Here is a 20,521-nt window from a genome sequence, read left to right on the forward strand (position 1 = left end):
AATGAAATTATGATTTTTTTTTCTTTAAAACATACTCTAATATTAAATACAATCATGTTTTACAATGTGAGATGGCAAACGTTTTTACAGTCACTTTCAATCTAATAAAATTAATTTAATAAAATATTTATTTATTTGAAAAAAAAAAAAAAAAAAAACTGACCCAAACTTTGAACAGTAGTATATCTATAAAACATTAATATGTAAATATATTTTGATAAACATCTAAATACTAAAATATAAACAACTATAAACATATGGCTGCACACAAAGTGAATTTAGGCATCACAACATCATAATAAAAATGATTTTCATTTTGAGATTTGCTAAAGATTACATTTAACAATGTCAATAAATACACTTAATATGTATTGAATTACATTTAATAGTTTTTTTAAAGATTCAATTTCAGTGAGCTTTAGATCATATCAAAGGTAATGTAAATGTAAATGCAGTGTAAATGAGCATGCACAATTAAATATCCAATATTTAAATGTAATTAAATAATAAATAAAAATAATTCAATCATTAAATGCAACTTCTGAAACCCTATATGAAGGCGTTTGAAAAAATAAAATGTCTTTCTTTTGTTGACATACTTCCCTATTGAAGCAGGAAGCTTGGCGTATGAAAGTGCAAATCAACATTTATTTTGTCAATTTTTAGGGGCATACTAGCATACAGATTTACATTTATTTATTTAACAGACACTTTTATCCAAAACAACTTACAAATGAAGAACACGGTTGGCCTCAAACTTAATAGGCAAGGACTAAAAGCCACAAAACTCCAGTTCTGACCAATTTTGGGTCTTCAAACAATGAAGTGAGCAGTGACGAGAATTCCACATTAAACTCTATCCTTTATCTGCAGGGTTTGATTTCCAGACTAGCGAGTGTCTCTGGTGGTGTGTATGAATACCAAACAAGCCAGTGGCTGTGATGGCAGATGACCCTGTCTGAGCTAGATGGACTCTGAGATCTTAAAGCTCTGTTTGGAAAACAGTTTGGGCTGCTGACACTGTTGTCCCTGACAAAGCTCCAAGGAGGATAATTAAAACCCAACACGGAACCATCTCTGACAGCCTAAAATCCTCCCGGACTTTGACGGATCCACAGTGAAAAAACCAATATGTCCAATTACCTTTCCCTGCCCCACCCCCCACATCCCTCAGTCAAACACAGACGGAGAGAGAGTCAAATGAGAGAAATGCATTTCAATCCTCGTCCTTAAACCAAGTAATTCAATTATGAAAATTATTGCGGCAAACATTACAGTTTATGTATGGATTAGAGCTGCACGATTACTTTTTCATAATTTGGCTATGTCCATTAAACCTTTAATTACTACGATCACACCAGAGCATTCAAATCTGTGTTTGCGCTGCCAATGATTCAAAGACAGTGAATGTCATGAATATGTATGAAACAGCTGTTTCTGCCATGGGATTAAAATAAATAAATAACATAACTGTGACTTTTTATCTTGCAATTCAGAATTTTCTTTTCAATTCTAATCTTGCAATTCCGAGTTCAAATCTCACAATTCTTTTCTTTGTTTCTGGCACGTAATTGTGACTTTTTTAATCTCACAATTCTCAAAACTGCGAGTTTATATCTCACAATTCTGACTTTATATCATAATTGCTAGAAAAAAGTATGCATTGTGAGATAAAAAAGTCGCAATTATCTTTTTTATTATTTTTTTAATCCCATGCAGAAATAAGTTAATATATTTTTCAACACAGTTATTGTTACAAAATTATCACAGAAATACTAGGGGAAAAAAAGTTTAGTTTGGATATAAACACTAATGTCTACGATAGCGATCAAAATAGAGTAAATCACCTTTTTAAAAGTAACTTGATTCCTTACATAATGATTGTATCATTGCATTGTTTCGCCAGTAGGTGGCAACAAGTGACTGTTAAAAAATGTTTTCATTGAATCATCCATTCAAAAGATTCGGTACAAAAACGTTGATTCATACAGTAATGAAACAAATGAAGTCATTGAATTATTCACTCGATTAAAAAATCCTTCAAATGAATTAAATATTTTTAAACAGACTGCAGGAATTAAGCTAGCTAACAGGGAATGTTCTCAGAACAAACATAACATAATATTCCAATAATGTTCATTCAAAGTTATCTGGTCTTTAATAACATTCACAAACAATTACCACAAAAACATTTGACATTTTCCTGAAACTTTTTTGTTAGATGTTCGTCTAACTTCAAAAATGTTTTAAAATGATGTTTTCACTAATGTTCAAATTACCAAGAAAAAGTGTCTTTTTTAACATTTAAAAAACTATATTGTGAACATTAAGAAATAACATTTAAATAATAAGAATGTTAGCAAAATGTTCTTAGAACATATTTTTGTTAGCTGGGAACATTTTAGTAAATTACGTTATTTTGTTTAGCTGTCGTGTTTCAGAATCGTGATCTCTATTTTAAACAAAAAATTGAGATTCTCAGTTTTTCCAGAATCAACTCTAGAAGTACTTTATAGAATTAATTTTGTATTCTACATTTTAAAGAGCACATACAATTAAAACCTCAAGGCCAGTAATGGACATGCATAGTGCAAATTTCCCAGAATTCCCTATTGTATCACTGACAGCGCTGTCACATGCAATGCATGCATTTGGGGAACATGAAGCCTGATGCTTTGTAAACAACTGATTGTCTGTGGTGGCAGAGATCAGGATGACACACACACATTAACACACACTGGCCCTCTCTTCCCCACCTTGATGTTATCAGTTGTGACAGTGCTGTGGAACTATTTGGATGGGGATGTGATACACGGCTCTCCATGCTTATCAAATCTCCCAGAGAGGAGACTATTAACTCAGAGCAAATTGTGCCATGTAGCTTAAAGGGGCTTGTCTGTTCCAATATCCCTAATATCTCTATTTGTTGTCGGAGTGTAAAGAAGTCTGCTGTGCTCTGTTAGGGTGAGTGATGGAAAAAGCACATTTGTCATGGCTTCTCACCGAGTATTACACACACTCTCTCTCTCTGTCTGTATGTGTCTTGAGAATCTTTAGAAGGTATTTCTGCCACGGAATAAAAAAAAAAAACTTTATCTCATCTTATGTTACAGTATGTATCTTTTTTTTTTTTTTTTTGACAATTCTGATATAAACCTGCAATTCTGAGAAAAAAGCTGAGTTTACAGCTCAAAATTCAAAATATATCTCACAATTCTGACTTTTTTTCTCAGAATTCTGAGTTTATATCTCACAATTCTGACTTGTTTCTCAGAATTGCAAGAGAAAAGCTGAAATTGTGAGATAAAAAACTAATAAAGTATTTTTTTATCCCCTTGTGGAAATACGCTTCCAGACCAATCACAGTTTGTAATCATTTGCGCTTGCCTGTTATTGTTCATATGCGTGTGTAATGAACACATATTCTACACGGCACACTTTCAGATATTGTGAAAATATCAAAACCTCCACTTCAAAGTGTTACAGTATTTCCAGTCGCTGTGACTTTTTTCTATCTTTGCATGCATTCTCAGCCACCCGTCCTGATAATTGCCATTAGTGTGATTTGTGCACACTTTGTGAGACACTTTGGTTAGAAAGTGTCTAATAAAGACATTTAAGGATTTTAGGGACTTATCCGACATAGGTGTGCACATTATTTTCCCATTAATTATTGTGCAAATGGAACCGAAATTAGCTCCTTATAGCGTCATTGCAAAAACTTTCACAATCTCTTATTGGTTTTGAAAAGAAAAAGCCCTTTTCCAGATTGCTTACTGAACACCTGTAGTAACTGATAACTTAACCGGTTACCTTTTTTCTCTTTCCAAGATTAGTAGACTTGTCTTTAATCTTCACACTTTTCCTGAATGGTTTTTGCACTGCATTTGGAAGAAGCAGTGTGGAATAGATACAAACATGGACAAAAATGATAAACTTTGACTAACTTATAATATAATCAAAAAACATAAATTTGCAAAGTATTCATAGAATTCTAAGAACAACCGATATCCAGATTCAGCGGAAATCTGCTGATGTTATATTTGATAAATTCCCCCAAAATAAAGACATTTGCCTAATTAGTTTTTGTTTATGAGTAAACTGACTAGCAATATTTAATGTTGGCCACTTAGTCATAAATATCTCATAAAGTTTGATGAGATATGAATTGAATGAGATTTGATACATTTCAAATCAAACATGATCGAATGTGATTTTGATCAGAAACACAAGAGTTTGCAAATCTTAACTAGATTTTTATTTATTTATTTTTATTTATTATTATTATTATTAACTAAGCATACTGGCCATTTAAGCAATATCACCAGTGTTGTTATTGTTAACTAAAACTAAAACCATTAGTTTCATTAACTGAAATAAAGCTGAAATAAAATATAACTAAATGACAAACTTAAACATAAAAAAAAAAAAGTTTAGAATTTAGTTAGAAAGACTGCTAAAACTGAAATAAAAATACATTAAAGCTAAATAGAATATAAGCATGAATAAAAAATGACAAAGACACATAAGAAAGTACACTGTAAATTAAAAAAAAAGTTTTAAGGCAACCAGCCTTTTGAGTTTCCTACAAGTTTATACAACAAAAATTTGAGAATCTCCCACAAAAATAAGTTGAGCAAACTCAAAAATCTGCTGAAGCTGGTTGCCTTAAAATTTTAAGTTGGCTCAACTTTTTTTTTCTTTTTTTTTTAACACTGAATATCACACAGGCAAGAGTTTTGTATTAACGCACAATAATATTTTGATGCTGATATTCAGACCAACAGCACAGTTACAAGTTTGATATACATCAGTTAATATTAAGTAATTTCAGATTCAATATTGCAAGTTACTCTGTTTATTACTTCGATAATAGTTCCAAATGATGCTAAAGGAGGATATGAAATATCGCACTCATTTCTCTATGTAACATAACACTCTTTTCTTACATTTCAACAGCATGAGCAGGGTTGAAAAAGAAGTCAAAAAGTCAAAGAGCATTTATTCTTCCCGACAGTGACAAGCAAACCAAACTAATGGGGAACATCTCACCCAATGCCAGACAGAGTTCAGCCATCTGAATTTTTAAAGCACACGTGTGTTGCAGACAGACAGACAGGTGTGTGAATGCGTCTAGACTAAAAACACAGATCACAGGCCTGAGACATTGATGTCCTGGTGGCTTTATCATTCCATGACTCGTCGCTTTGAGACAAGACATGTCAAATCACAGCCTCACCATCACAAGCGCTCGTAGCGTATGTCCATCACGATGGATGTGGGGTCAAACAGGAAACGAGCTGGCACCACCGACTAAAAACCAGTGCACAAGGCAGTCTTGGGAATAAAGTGAACTTTGGACAGGCTAGACAAGCCAATCAGGGGCCACACAACCCTAATAGGCTCCTGTTCCTATAGTTACCATGACAACACAGAGCCTGACACATTTACAATGACATGATGCTTCAGTTCGGTCTTCTCTGACAGAAAGGAAGTGACAGAGAGGAAGAGACTCTCGTTGTTCCAGCTCTCTTACTTATGAGTGGAGCTAGTTGCAACTGTGTCATGCTTTAACACAACCAAATCACCCAATTGAGCCAATCATCAGAGTCTAAAATATTCTGGAGCCAGAGGAAATGACATCATGTCAACATAAGAACGTGCACAGATATCTTCACTAGCATCTTGAGCTGTGGCATCAAAGGCAGAAGACTTCCAAAAACAGGCACGGGTAAAACGCCTGCTATAATTTTACGAAATATTAGGATATACAGTGTTTGCTAGTTAGAAGCAGCGCTCCCCACTGCTGAATCTTCAATGCCACGGCAAAAGATTTCTTCTTTTACCCGAGTTGTGAATGTGAGTTTGCAGTCTGTAATGTGATGTAGGCCTAATAGAAGACTGTGTACCACGAAAAAAAATTGCAAGAAACGTCTTTCTGTTGAGTTGTCCTGGCTGCATGTGTAGGTTAAACGTCATTAAACAGTTTCCGAACAATGACTCGGTACTTTTAAGTGAATCAATATACGGCGCGACTAAATGACTCAATTATTCAAGAACAAATGACTCGTATGAGCCGAGTCTTTTTAGTGAATCAACATACAGCGCAGCCAAATGACTCAGTTATTCCTGAATAAATGACTCTTATAAGCTGGTTCTTTTTAGTGAATTAAAAACATACAGCACGAACAGTGTAGTTCAATTCGTGAAACGACTGACGTTTATATGCCGATTCTATTTAGTGTATCAAAAATATACAGCATGACCAGCGTATTCTGATTCTGCAACAAATGACTCTTATGAACCGATTATTTTTGGAATTTTTGGAATCCCGCAACGTGAATTATTCAAAAATCAGAGGTTTTTTAAATTTGTTATTAAAAAAAAATCAAACACAACGTACAATCAACAGGCTAAACAAACGTCTCAGAGTTATATTCAAAGAAAAAATAAAAATTACAGAAAAAACTGGTCTGCATCTTAAACAATTGTCTAGTTCTTTCAAGTTTTTACCGTTAAATATTGATAACAAAAAATGTAAATGTCAATTTTAAATTGTCCAAGCATTTTTGACTTTATAAATATGATACCAAACAAGTATAGTAATTAAATTAAATAAAAAATAGATATAAATACAGTACTAAATTATCAGCTTCCATTGTGAAACATCTGATCACATAAAAAATTGGAGACCGGTTTTGGAGATGAACTGGATCAGACCTTTTACTGAATTGAACAACATCTGACTCACTGAACTCAACATTATGGACACCATGTAATGACACAAACATATTTTTGTGTCAGTAATGTAGACCTACTGTTACAGAATATTCAAGCTCTGTGTCCAACTCACCATCCAGGAAAATAAAGATACATAAACAGAGTAAAAGAGTTACATAAACAGATGTAAGAGAGTTAAGAACATAGAAAGAAAAGGACACGAAGAGGGAGCGTTTGAGGGCAAATAACATCACCACCACCCTGGTTTTCCTTCGTTCTTCACTTATCCATGAAAAGATTGAAGTAAAGTCACTGGCCACAGAAGAAGATAAATCAATTGTGGCATTTCTGGATGGAACGTTTTGCATTTAATTAGCGTGAGACACGCTGGAGAATGTTGAATTATCTGAAGACACGGCTGTGTAAAGCAGCAGTCAGGTTGTCTGTTAAGAAGCTCCGCGTTCAGTTATCAGGACGCACTGTCCATTTATTCGCTCAACGGCCTCTTGTAAAGGCGCCGGACGTCTGATAGCTAATTATTTGGCAGCTAGCTGAAGCTGCCGGATCTCAGCAAAAGCCTTGATTCTGCTAACAAAATCCACTTTCCATCCTAAATGTCTGAGAGTATAGCTGAACCGGTTTAGCGGTTCTGATTAGCATAGGCTCGTCACTCTGGTAGACAAGGAAAAGAGTTAGACAATGAGAATGAAGTAAAGTCTCTTGTTGTGGGTAGATCGAAAATATCTCTCAAAACCGGCCTGGAACAATATTTGGCACCGAGGATGAATCATTACATGACCCCTCAGGCCTGCGAACAGGGAACAGTATTGACTTTGCGAGTCCCAATGGCCATGTATCTTTGCTTGCTCTTCTTTGGTGTATAAGAACTATAGAGTTGGATAATAGGGGATCTGAAGCTTCCTGTAAAGGAGGTTTATTGATCGCGACATCGGTCAGACCCCTATTTGCCCGGCTGGTATTAAACGCTCCCACCTCTCTATATTTAAAGGTTGATAAAAAATACATGGACTGTGGCAGTAATGGTTTATATAACAGAACTCAGACGATTAGGCCATCGTTTTAATGTGTGTGTAGTGTATTTCCCTTAAGACGTATCCTTTGCCCTGTTCATAAAGACAGAAGTGGTATGACAGCAAAGGTGGAAATGATTCGTGAACGATTTAGGTGATTGATTGTGATTCATTGATATCACAGAAAAAGACACTCACTGTTCGCTACTTACTGGTGCAACCAAAAGAAAGGCTACATCTGAATAGCCTCCTGTTTCCTCATATGACGTTAAAAATATACACTTTTAGAAGTATAAATAGTTTCAATATGGCACGTGCCCTTTATTTGTAAAATTTACAAGCAATTTCTGATAGTAACATTTTTCAAAGTGAATTCTATACCATTTTTAGTGTTCATCACTCCACTAATATACAGTTCAAATAATGTGTGTATAAAAACGAGTGATTGGATTGTACACTCATTACTGAAGTGCATTATGGGATTAAATGAGTGCACTAGATAATGTCCACTATGGTTTCAAACACCACTACAAATGGCTGTCCCCTCAAATAAGGGTATAGGCAACCCGATCTAATGAGAAAACTATTTTTTGCGATTTCATATGAATTTGCATGATTTGATTCATACAGAAACTTTTGATTTTTAGAAGAAGCGCAAGCATAAAGGTTCATCAGTGGGGCGTAAATAGATCATACGAAAACATATGAGATTGTATGAATTCATAGAATTATTCACCAATCGGCCAAAATGTAAACGAAAGTGTGTTGCAAAAAGGGGGCGATTTTGGACAAAAGAATCAATGAACGAATCAGTGAATGGATCTTTTTAGTGAATCAAAACATAAGTCACTGATGAAAATCTCTACCACTTTTGAGAAGTCAGTTCACTTGCTGGACATCTTGGTGATGCCTCTGCTCAGCTATTTATAAAGGTAAGTTATGTTTCAGAAACATTTCAAATGAACAATAAAATCTGATAACAGTATGATTCGCTATATCACTATGTATTCCTTGTCTTCTTAATTCTTAATTATCTTAATTGTCTATCTTAATACATGCAGACTGCACACATTTAGCTTTTTTGGCACTTTCATGTGAGACTGTATAGGGAAGTGCACACTTGTTAAGCAAAGGGTCTCGACTAGGTCAATAGGAAACAAATTGTGTTTATCTTGCCCTGTGAGAGCTCTCTCTGTCGTTTAATCTTAACTGTAGATTCAAACACACACACTTGTTTGGGATAGCTTTCATGTCTTTAGCTCTTTCTCGGTCTCTTGCTGTGCATCTCTCTCTCTCTCTCTCTGTCTCATGAGCAGAACTGCACTGAGGGGGTCAATTGCTCTACAGCCAATTTGTTAGCAGTGCATGCCTGACTCTGCTGCCCCTCACTACATCACAGCCGTTTGGTGCGGTTCACACAGACCACACACACTTGTCTGAAAGTCACGTATATCGTACACACTCCTGAAGCCTGAAATTCACACACTCCCGGTCATGAAACAGTCCTGATACCTGCTTACTTTACAACACAAAGAATGAACACAATGATACAATACCTTAAATGGATATTTTATGGCAAGTGCCCAAATTTGCAATTAATGTTTTTAAAAAATATATAATATTCTTATAAAAAGACAGAAAGAAAGAAAAAGCAAGCAAGCTGAATTTCTCAAAATATCACCTGATTTCATGTTGGCAGTTTCACCTGATGTTTGACTCCAGAGATGTTCTCCAGATCTGAAGATGGTTCCTGGGGAAATGGACTAATTACTTAAACTATAAAAAAGTGTACAAAAGTTATCATGTGTAAGATCTAAATTTATTATCTCTCATTTATGGAAAATTACTGTGTCCTGCTACAACCTTTTGTAGACTGAATTGGAAAATACATACCATCTTTGGAAAGAAAATGTAGAATTATTCTGTCCATTCAGAATATTCAGTTTTCAGTTACAAAAACTACATTAAGTCTGTATGATATTGAGATCACTAGCAGGGTTATTGTATTTAACTAAATCCAAAACCAATAAAAAACACTTTTGTTACTAGAAATAAAATAAACATTAACTGAAATAAAAAAAATTAAAAAACTTAAAAACTTAAACGTATTTTATTGTAGCTATAGTTGCCAAAAAATCTCATTTTCATTTAGTTTAACTTAGTAAAAATAATTAAAAACTATAGACATATAAAAAACTAAAATAATAGACTTATTAATAAAAATAGCAAAACACAACAAAACTTTCAAATGAAAAATATAAAAACTATTCTAAAGTTGACCAAACTTAATTTTTTTTGGACAAAGTTGAAAAAACGTTTTTCGTTTTGTTTTCCCCCACAGTGTGTCTCAATAACACTTATCTCTATACGGTTCAGGTTCCTCACTGAAAAAAACAATAAGTAAATTTACTTAATTTTTATTTGGCAAGTTTTTGCACAAATAAATTTTAAGTAAAATGTAAGTACTGAATTAAGTAAAATCTACTTGGCAAAGTTAGGTAAAATTAGCAACGGAAATAAGTAAATTTAACATGGCCAGTTAGAGTTTGATGAGTAATTTTTACTTGATCATTTTAAGTAAAATCTGCAATACTTAAGTACATTTCGCTCAAGCATGGCTTCTAAAATTTACTCAAACAATGCAGTACTAGGAAACAACCATGCTATTAAAGCATGCGATTCACTTACAAACATGTAAGTAAGCTAGAAGACAGCTTATTATCCTTTTAAGATAATATGTCCACTCAAAAGAATTGTTACCCAACTGAACACAGAGACCTCAATACTTGGTACACCATACACCATACACAATGACGGTGACAATCAGTGGATAGTGTTTGAGTATGAATAGGTCATTTTGAGTAGAAAATCAACTCCAGATGTCACAAAACAGTAAGTCACTAAACCTAACAACAAAAGCAACCATAGAACAGTGTAAATATAACTAAAAAACAGTGACAAATTTAACCTTTTTAATTATTCATGCCCCAGTGCATGATGGGAAAAACGGGATCATAACTTTGATATTTACTTAAAGAATCCTTGTAAACATAACAAACAATTCCAAGTAAAATATACTTATAAGTTCAAACTTTAATTTCTACAAGCTTAAATTGAGTGCTAATATAGAATTTACTTAATTTTTTTAAATTCTTGCCTGAACTAAATTATTTAATGTAGAAATTACATTTGTTTTCATGTAGTGTTTACTTCACCAAAAAAAATCATTTTTATCAGTGTAAATCTATGGGATTTTTCATCCCTTTTATAGTCAGCCATGGTGGAAATCATAATTTCATTCAGTTATTCATAAATCACCTCTCACCTCAAAAGTTGCATGATTTGAGTTGTCATTCATCATTACAGTGTGGTGTCAGAGGTGTTGCTCTCTTCAGTATCCCACTGGGACATCTGCTCTCAGGCCAAGCAACGGTTCTTGAGACGAGGTGGAGATGAAGAAAAACTCAAAATGTAATTTCTGTGGTTCTGTTGCATATGACTATTAATAGAGCAGCAGACTTGAGACAGGACACAGACAGATTAGGGGCTCCGAGCCAGTGGGCATGATGGGTAATGAAACTAGTACAGCACTCAGTGTTCATTGTTTGTTTGCGTGAATGACGGTCTCCATTGAGAAGCTTGTGTATTTTTCATGTGTCATATGCTGCTGGGATCAATGGGAGTAATTAATTCGCTTTGGCGCGCGCACGTACGCACGCTCTATAATCGACAAATGTTTTTCGTTGCATCACTTGACGCTATCTTTGCTTTCACTGTTGTGATTTTTATATAAAAACGTGTCTATTCACTGCCAGACAGACGCGAACCAACAGGAGATTATCTTTGTCTCCCTCTTTTTCCTCCTCTTTATCTTCCTCTATCGTCAGTGCTTCTTCTCCAGCCCTCTGGGCCACAGTGATGAATAAAGATGGCTCATATAAGTTTCAATCACCATGGAAACGCAGCACTCCCAGGGATTTAAGAGAAAGAAGCTGACGCCCAAATCTGTGAGGAATGTTCCGGCACGCTCCAGAGGAGCGCGGTACAGCAATCTCTCTCTCTCTCTCTCTCTCTCTCTCTCTCTCTCTCTCTCTCTCTCTCTCTCTCTCTCTCTCGACGCGACACCGAAAAACACACTCTGTAACGCTGCCATGCCGCCCAGACGAAGTGTGCATGTGCTCTTGAGTCTTCTGAGGCGATAGAGGGACGGTGGTTTTTAGAAGAAGATGGAAGGGATGTTCTCCCAGGATAACCGTGGCTTTTAACGCAGGTACAGAAGAACCAGAAAGGCTGGGGATGCTAGTTTTTCACTTAAATGCACCATAATCTACACTAATACATCACTGCCGTTCCAGTCCATTCCTCTCAAAAAGGGAATTTACACAAACAATCTTATCTGTCATTTCAACAAGTCATTTCTTATCTGTTTTTTAAACAGCTTAAGTGGTGTAGTAAAGTAGTAGAATAGGCTATAAAACCCTTAAACACTAAAAGTTTTCAATTTATAGCAATAAACCTTGACTAATAGTAGACAATAAGAAAAAAACTGTTATAAATTGTATAGCTATTTCCATAGAGGTCTTAAAGGTACAGTAGCAAAAAACTATCCATTTAATTGTAAGAGTCAAAGAGATGGCGGTAAAAGTCATGAAAAGCTACTTTACTAATATTTTAAGTGATTAAAAAATTACAATTATATAATAGTAAATTATATATAATTAATTAGGCTATTACTATATTAAATAATATATGAGAAACAATATGTTTGTAAGGTCTAGGCATATTCTATGTTTACTTAGCTACAGTAGCAAACAAAATGTTCATTTTTAAGGGTCAAAGAGAGAGTTAAAATAGTCAAAATAAAAATAAATTATATAAAAAATGACAATTAACTTATTTTTTTAAAATTATCATTTACTTAAAAATTTTAAGGCAACGGGTTTCCTCAATTTTTTTTTCAGTGTATTTTTGGTGAAAAAAGTGTTGGGAAAAGGCATCATCATAATAAGGCAAATTACATTTATTTTTACTGCATGCAAAAACCTTGACTAACATGTTAAATTATTTTATAATACATTATATATTAAAATTATTATATATAATGCATAATAAAATATATAAACATATGAAATATTATATTAAATGTAACAAATTAGATTAATGATATATATTTGATTACTATGATATTATATTATTAATAATATGTGTGATTATTTAAAAGTCTTTAAATTGGAGATTAGTGGACTGTAAGAGGAATAATATGAGTGTCTCTAGTTACTTAGAAAATGCATGTGATTATCAATATCATTAATCAGAGATTTCTCTCTGTCCTGTGTGTGTGTGTTTGAATTATCTGGTTGATTAGCTCCTTGCACTTCTAATCAAGTCATCAAGACTCTATAACGCTCCTCAAAAAATTCATTGCTGAATTGAGCATTTGTAATCAATATGTATGAGCGAAAAGAAAAAGTAGGGAATTTTGTGTGTGCGCACATTTGTGACAAAGAGGCAGAAAAGACAGAATGTGCACAGGTGAACAGAAAAAAACTGTCCTGTTTGTTTTGCCTCCCCCCCAAAAAATAAAAAAATAAACAGAAGGAAACAGTAAACTTCCATCCAGTCTGCAGATCAGTAAGTCCTTCTCTCTGCACACGTCAGTAGATTTATTGTCTGCTGAAAGCTGGAATTCTCAATCTCTTCTCAGCCTGGAGTCTTTGGTCTCATCTCCCCTCATCTCACTCTGAGCCTCTGTAGCAGATCCACAGCTTCATACGCCATCTGAGAGATATTTCTCTCCACACTCCTTGAGAATCAGACTACCTGTTGTTCTATCCTTCCTTTATTACACAATACTTTATAGAGTTGGAAAAACCCCTCGCCCTCTGTGTGTGATAAGGAACAGATCTCTACAAACTTTGAGTCAAATATTTGGCTACTGAAACCCCATGAGACAAAAATTGTGTTTGGGAAGTTATACAGTAGAATACTCTTGAGCATTGTAAAAAATAAAGCTTCATTAGATAGTTTGAGATGTGCACCACACACACACACACAATAGATGGAGGCAAGTGACTGTTTTTTATGAATGAGTCATTGAGTCATCCATTCAAATGAATTGTTAAAAAATGCTGATTCATTCAAGAAATAAACGTGACTGTCTTAAATGAGTCACTGAATCATTCACCTCAATGGTTTGTTTAACCTAGTGCTGTCGCGATTAATTGCATCCAAAATAAACGTTTGTGTTTGCATAGTATATGTGTGTACTGTGTACGTTTATATGTACATATACACATGCATGTGTATATTTATATATAATATAAATCATATATGTGTGTGTATTTATGGATACATACAAATATACACAGCACACAAACATATTATGTAAACAAACTTTTATTTGGATGTGATTAATCGCGATTAATCGATTACAAGTTTAAATAATACAAAATATAAGTAGATTTTTTTATTATATAGAACACTTGCCAATTGTCTCATATTCTGATGTAAAACATTTAAATAAAAATAAAACAAATGCTTTATGTTTAAAGCCATTTTGTATAATGCTCCTAACAGAACTAAATCTATTAAATGATGAGAGTATTTGGCTATGAGGACACTCATAGCATACAAATAACACTGCTTTCTGAGAATGAACCAGATTAAACGACTGTCATGAAAAAAATTCTCATTTAAAGTTTGTGAAAACCTTCCTTGTGTAAACAAATAAAACAAAACAGCATGCCATGCTGCTCAAATCCTTAAAACCCCTCCTTCTCAACCAGCCGTCTCATCCAGAACAGGTTTAACTACACCTGCCTTCACTTCCTTATATTTGCGCTGATCATCTGTGAGCTATGAGTAAGATTCAAGCTCGTAGTCAGAGTGCAGATGAGCAGTTCACTCTTAAGAGCGAGAGAAGCAGGGGTGCATCCTAAAATACATCAGGTACGTATACTACAAATCAAACTTGTATACACTAAAAATGGTTTGATATAACTGCATCAAATCAAAACCTCTGTGATGCATATATTATATTTGTATCTATTTCAGAGCTTGTTCTTTATAATGATTTGCAAACCTATGAAATCATCGCTCATTTAACTCAGAGCTGATCATGGGGGCTTCACAGAGCAAGGATAAGATGCAGTGCAACAGATACCTAAATGGAAAAGGTCCTCCGCCGCTGACTGAGCCAGGTGAGCTTTTGAGCGCTTTTTGTCGAGCACAGCATTGGTCAATCTGACATACACTAGGTATATGACACTGAAAGACAAATGGAACACAAAAATATGCTTCCACTTTTAAGAATGCATGAATGTTATTGCATTAGATAATGAAATATGAAACCATGGCTTTCATTTTACAAAATAAAAAAAGCACTTTTTAGTCAAATTTTAGCTTGCTTTTTTCCAATAAATCTGTCACTGTATATTATGAATTATTGTTGACTCCTCGACAAATTGCTTTTGTTCCTCTTTTGTAAGCTTTGGATAGAAGCTTCAAAAATGTTTGGAGACTTTGTGGTTGTCAGACATTAGTGGAACATGTTTATACAGTAGTTTATGTAATAAACTATACCTGGTTACACTGCTAGAACCCCTGTGTGAGTTTGAAGACTGACATCATTCATTTACAATCACCTATATGGACCTGTTAGTTCAAAATAATCAATAATTAGCTCAGGAATGTAAAGTTAGCCCTTATTTAGTGTCTGTTTTATTTTATGGTTGTTCAAACAGAAGGTCAAAGAACAAACAACCACAAAAAGAATGGTGTGGTAAAACAAGGAAACCAGCCAGACGGAGGGCAGATGAATTGGAATCTCGAGAGACGGAGTTTGTCGGGACATTCTGACTGTGACACCATTCAAATCACCTTTCATTTTGAAGATGGAACCCAGTCGGTGAGCTTATGATGTGCTCTTATTTTTAACTCTAACACTTCGACAATGTTTTAGTATCAAGGTGAATAGACACACCTTTTCAGTGTATCACTGACAACTCTAAAACATCTTAGTTATCCGTCTTTCTGCTCTGTGGAATCCTGTCTGGCCTGTTTCTCATTCACTTCCACGGGGCAAATGAAGACACTGACAGATGTGTGCTGATAACTACTGAAATCCCCTTCACGATAGGCACTAATGCCTGAAGTGTTTATAAAATGCTTTGCTTGAGCTTTCATACATTGTCCATCAGTTGTTGTTTTTTTTAAATCAGAGTTGTTTTCATGTGAATGTATAACTTGAAAAACAGCTTTACTATAGTCCCAAAGTTTTACTTTTGTTTTAGGCATGTAAATAAATTATTATAAATAATAAATAATATGTTCTTATATCATTTGTAATTTATATTTTATTTTATATATAATTTATATAGAATGTTATATTTTCTAAATCATTAATTTAAATTTAAAATAATTGCTCAGAATATATATATATATATATATATATATATATATATCATGAAACATTTTCTATGTGAAGAAATTACAACAAAATAAAAATGTTTATGTATGTGTGTATATATATATATATATAGAGAGAGAGAGAGAGAGAGAGAGAGTTCATCTACAAAAACAGATAACTCAATTTTTAAAAATGTTCCAAATTCTTTTTAGTTTGTTTGTTTTTTGTTCTGCATTCAAACAAATATATATCAAACTGCAGTTGGGTTGTTTTGATTAAATAATAATAACTAAAAAATACAGCTAACTAACACAATAAAAACATAACACAGTAAAAAACATGATTTAAGAAAATTATCTGTTTTTGCAAATAAACTCTTCACATATATATATATATATATATATACACACATACACACACTTAAAAAAAAAATAAAACAAAATGTGAAAAAAATCACAACAGATATACACTTTTTGTTCTTATGTTTGTATAAAAATAGTTTTAACTCTTAATTTAAGTATGCAAGTGATCAGCTTAAGTAACTCGCCCTGCAGGACAAGCATCCTCATCCAGGACACATCTACAAGGGCACTGAATTTGTGGCCTACCTGCCTCAGAACACCACAGGGACCAAGATCCTCCGGCTACTGCAGCAGGCCTTCAAACACAAGCTGCTCTTCACTGTGGCGGCCAATAGCAGGGGTGAATACTACGTGATGCCTGCAGATATACCACTGAAGACTCTGGACAGCGGGGGACCTGGAAGGTATATAATACCGTATTGACCCGAATATAAGACAATGTTTTTTTTCTTGGAAATACATCTGAAAAAAGCGGTCGTCTTATATTCGGGGGCTAGACTTTGACATGTTAGCCTGATGGGAACAAACTTCCTCTGTAAGTGATTTTAAAACATAAGACAGTACCCAGATTTGAAGACTACAATAAGATTTCACTTCTACTGTTAATAACATTTTGGTAAACTATGAGATGGATAGCCTAAATGTTATATAATTCAGATGGGCTACCTGTTTTCAATGGTATATCAAAAAGTGTATATTTTTTTCAATGTCATTGTTGGTACATTTTACCAGTATTTACCTTACTTTCAAAACAAAAATTAAAATAGGACAAAAACAGAGAAAAAAACAAACAAGATTTGGGTTTCAAAAAGCCTTTTTCCAAAAGGTACATCTGGAAAAGTGGGGTCGTCTTATAATCAGGGTCATCTTATATTCGGGACAATATGGTAATTATATTTATAAATATGAAATGATTCCAAGTAATAGATCAGTGTTCACCATAGTTCCTCTTCGTTGCTGAGTTCAAATATAAATATTGTCACTTTACTAAACAACAACAACAACAAAAATATCTGGGGTGTATTCCCAAAAGCAGGTTATGTGACATACTCGGGTATGTTTGAGGATAAGTGAGCGGATAACCTCAGCTTTCGGTTCCAAAATCGGAGGTTACTTTCAGGGTATGTAAGTAACCATAGCAACTTGCTCTCTGAAGATAACCTGCTCTGGAGCAGGTTATGTTCCAGGGTTAGTTCACTTCAGCGCTATCAGAGCATGTATGATCTACTGACGAGCCTTCAGTGGGCATGACAGATAGCGCACAATATTATATATTATTACAATACAGTTATGTATATCGCTTACTATATATGTATATACTGTGTATATATATATATATATAGTTGTATGCTATTTTAATGATAAAGTGCTAATATAAGTAATAAATAAGGTTAGCCTATATATTGCTCTAATATGGTTATTATATTTTATTGGGATATATAACAGTTATCTATATAAATTCTAAAACACTATTATGACAAGGTAATGTTTAATTTATTATATTAGCCTATATATATATATATATATATATATATATATATATATATATATATATATATATATATACATATATATATATATTACATTTTATATTATCATCTCACACATGGATCGGCATTTTCTATAATGTATTTCTGTAATAAAAATACATATCTGATATGACTTAATATATAATTAGCATAAAACAAACAATAAAAATTCTAATCCTAAATGATTAAAGATTAAACGAAAAAAAAAACTGATTGCAAAACCATCAATTAGGTGGTGATATGCACTAAGCATAAGGCCAACATGACCTTTGAACAGAAGAAGAAGAAAGAAGCAGTATGGCGCTTATTCTTAGCGTCCGTTTCCATAGTGATTCGTCGATTCATCGCTCTGTTGAGAATGTCTTGAGTCTTAACCAGGAACATACTCTGAGTTGAATGAACTTACTCCCGGACGCGTTTTTGGAACCACATACCTCGAGTGAGCAAGGTTTGGGGTTAATCAACCAAAAGTTCAGGGTTTATCTGACGGTAAATTAACCATGCTTTCTGGAATACACCCCTGAAGAAGATATACTTTGTATTAATTTGCACTGTATTTTTTCATTATTCAAATATTTTACAATTAAAATTAAAATTAAAACAAATGAAAATGTATTTATTTATTTTAAAACTATATTCAGGTTTGTTTTTATTTCTTACTTCCTTAGAATAAAATATTATATTATTTTATTCTAAATCAATTTGATGACTGAAAAATGAAACAATAATAATATAAATAATAAATATATAATATACTAAAAAAGTATTTTAAAAAATTCAATTCAATTCATAAGCTCTAGACATTTTTATTTATTATTACTATTTTTTTTAACAAAAGTTAATTTTGTATTTTATTAAGAATAATAAATCAGTAATAAAATCTAATTTCATAAATGTTTTAAAAATCATTATGTTCAACATTTAGTTTATTTATTTATTTTATCTTTTTTATCTCTCAAATTATCAGCAGGCCTCCTGGGGGTCCCCAGACTCTATTTCAGCTAAGTGTACATTTTAATGTTGAAGTTAAATAATAATCCAGTAATTTTCTCTGTCCTATTGTATCAGCTTGGGCTATCCAGATCCAACATACTTTAAATCAGTGAGGAAAAGTCTCAAGGTAAAGGGGATCAAATGAGAGAGAATGGACTACTATTACTACAACTGTTGATTACAAACCTCATCATGACCCTGCATGATCAAGATATGGATATGGATGTGGCATGATTACATGGATTTGACATGTCCAAATCTACAGAACATGGTCAAGGCTGATCAATTTGAGAATGAGGACCTTTATATGCCAAAACCGAGTTGCAACGATGCACATTGTGACTTGTGAGATGTAGTGTATTTTCTGTTAAAAATATGAAGAATGAAGTAAGACAGTATTGTATACACTGCAAGCCATTGTACAATATATTTGTTTAAAGTGTTTTAAATAATTAAAAATTTATTTAACCACTTTATGGATTTTTTAAATAATTTTTCTACATCAGTAAATTGTATTATACTCATCTGTGTTTAGTATTATTTATATGCTGTTTATTAATATTTGGAGTTAGCTTAGATTTTCTATTTTCAGTTTCATTTTTATTTTAGTTTGTCATTTTTTTTAAAAATATATTTCTATTTAGCTTTAATTTATTTTTCTTTCTGTATTAGTTTAAATACTTTTAGTACATCAACTTAAACATTTTTTTCAGTTTTTCATTCAATATCTATTTTCAGCTTTCAATGAACAAAAATGGATTTGAATTGTTTTATATTAGTTTTAGTTAACAAAAACATCACTTATTCTTACTCTTTAAATTAATCTTACTCAAATATTGATTGTAGGTTATTATAAATGAAGAAAATAAAGAGGAATTCAACATTAAAGGCAGCGAGCATCGCATAGTACTCTTCTCCTGCTCAGTCCGCACCGCCTGCCAGGTGAAGTCGACACATCCTCTGCAATATTTCCTCCGTGCCTGAAATGTGTCTGCACATTGCCGAGTGTGAACTTTCCCAGGCTGACGGTGGCCCTCTGTTCTCCTCAAACTGAATTACACACCAGGCTTCATACTCACAATAAAGAGTAATCGGATTGGCAGGCCCCATTAGAGAGGGCTCCGTCATCTCCAGGGGCGTTCTTAAACCACTTTCTTGTGGACGCTCCGCCAGGAGTCATCCGTCCCGACTGTCAGCCTCCACCACGACTCTGACAGCTATCAAATCTGTTCCTGCCCCATCCTCCTTCAATCTGCGCGGCTCTCTGCTCCTCCGTCACAGCTCCCTCTCTCACCATTCACGACCTGGAGGAGCCGGGCTTTGTCTGGATGTTACACAAACCTGCCTATGACTACCTACCCTATTATTTTAATTATTTAAAGCTGCTATCCGTAAATTATTTTCGGTAAAAATGATCCAAAATCAATTTTTGAGGAAGTATGTAACCAGCCAGTGTTAAAAGCTATCTCCTTACATCAG

The 20,521-nt window shown here is 33.7% G+C and overlaps 1 protein-coding gene across 1 annotated transcript; it reads left to right on the plus strand.

Annotated features, from left to right (window-relative positions):
* Window positions 1-11,886: 11,886 nt before the first annotated feature.
* Window positions 11,887-19,504, plus strand: dtx3la (deltex E3 ubiquitin ligase 3L a). The gene is made up of 6 exons (XM_058765788.1): window positions 11,887-12,021; window positions 14,550-14,699; window positions 14,805-14,950; window positions 15,494-15,657; window positions 16,713-16,924; window positions 19,118-19,504. The coding sequence occupies exons 3-6, from the start codon at window positions 14,869-14,871 to the stop codon at window positions 19,185-19,187; spliced, it is 528 nt and encodes a 175-aa protein (XP_058621771.1). The 5' UTR covers window positions 11,887-12,021; window positions 14,550-14,699; window positions 14,805-14,868; the 3' UTR covers window positions 19,188-19,504.
* The last annotated feature ends 1,017 nt before the right edge of the window (window positions 19,505-20,521 follow it).

This window comes from Onychostoma macrolepis, chromosome 24, assembly GCF_012432095.1.
Source record: "Onychostoma macrolepis isolate SWU-2019 chromosome 24, ASM1243209v1, whole genome shotgun sequence".
Classification (NCBI taxonomy): domain Eukaryota; kingdom Metazoa; phylum Chordata; class Actinopteri; order Cypriniformes; family Cyprinidae; genus Onychostoma; species Onychostoma macrolepis.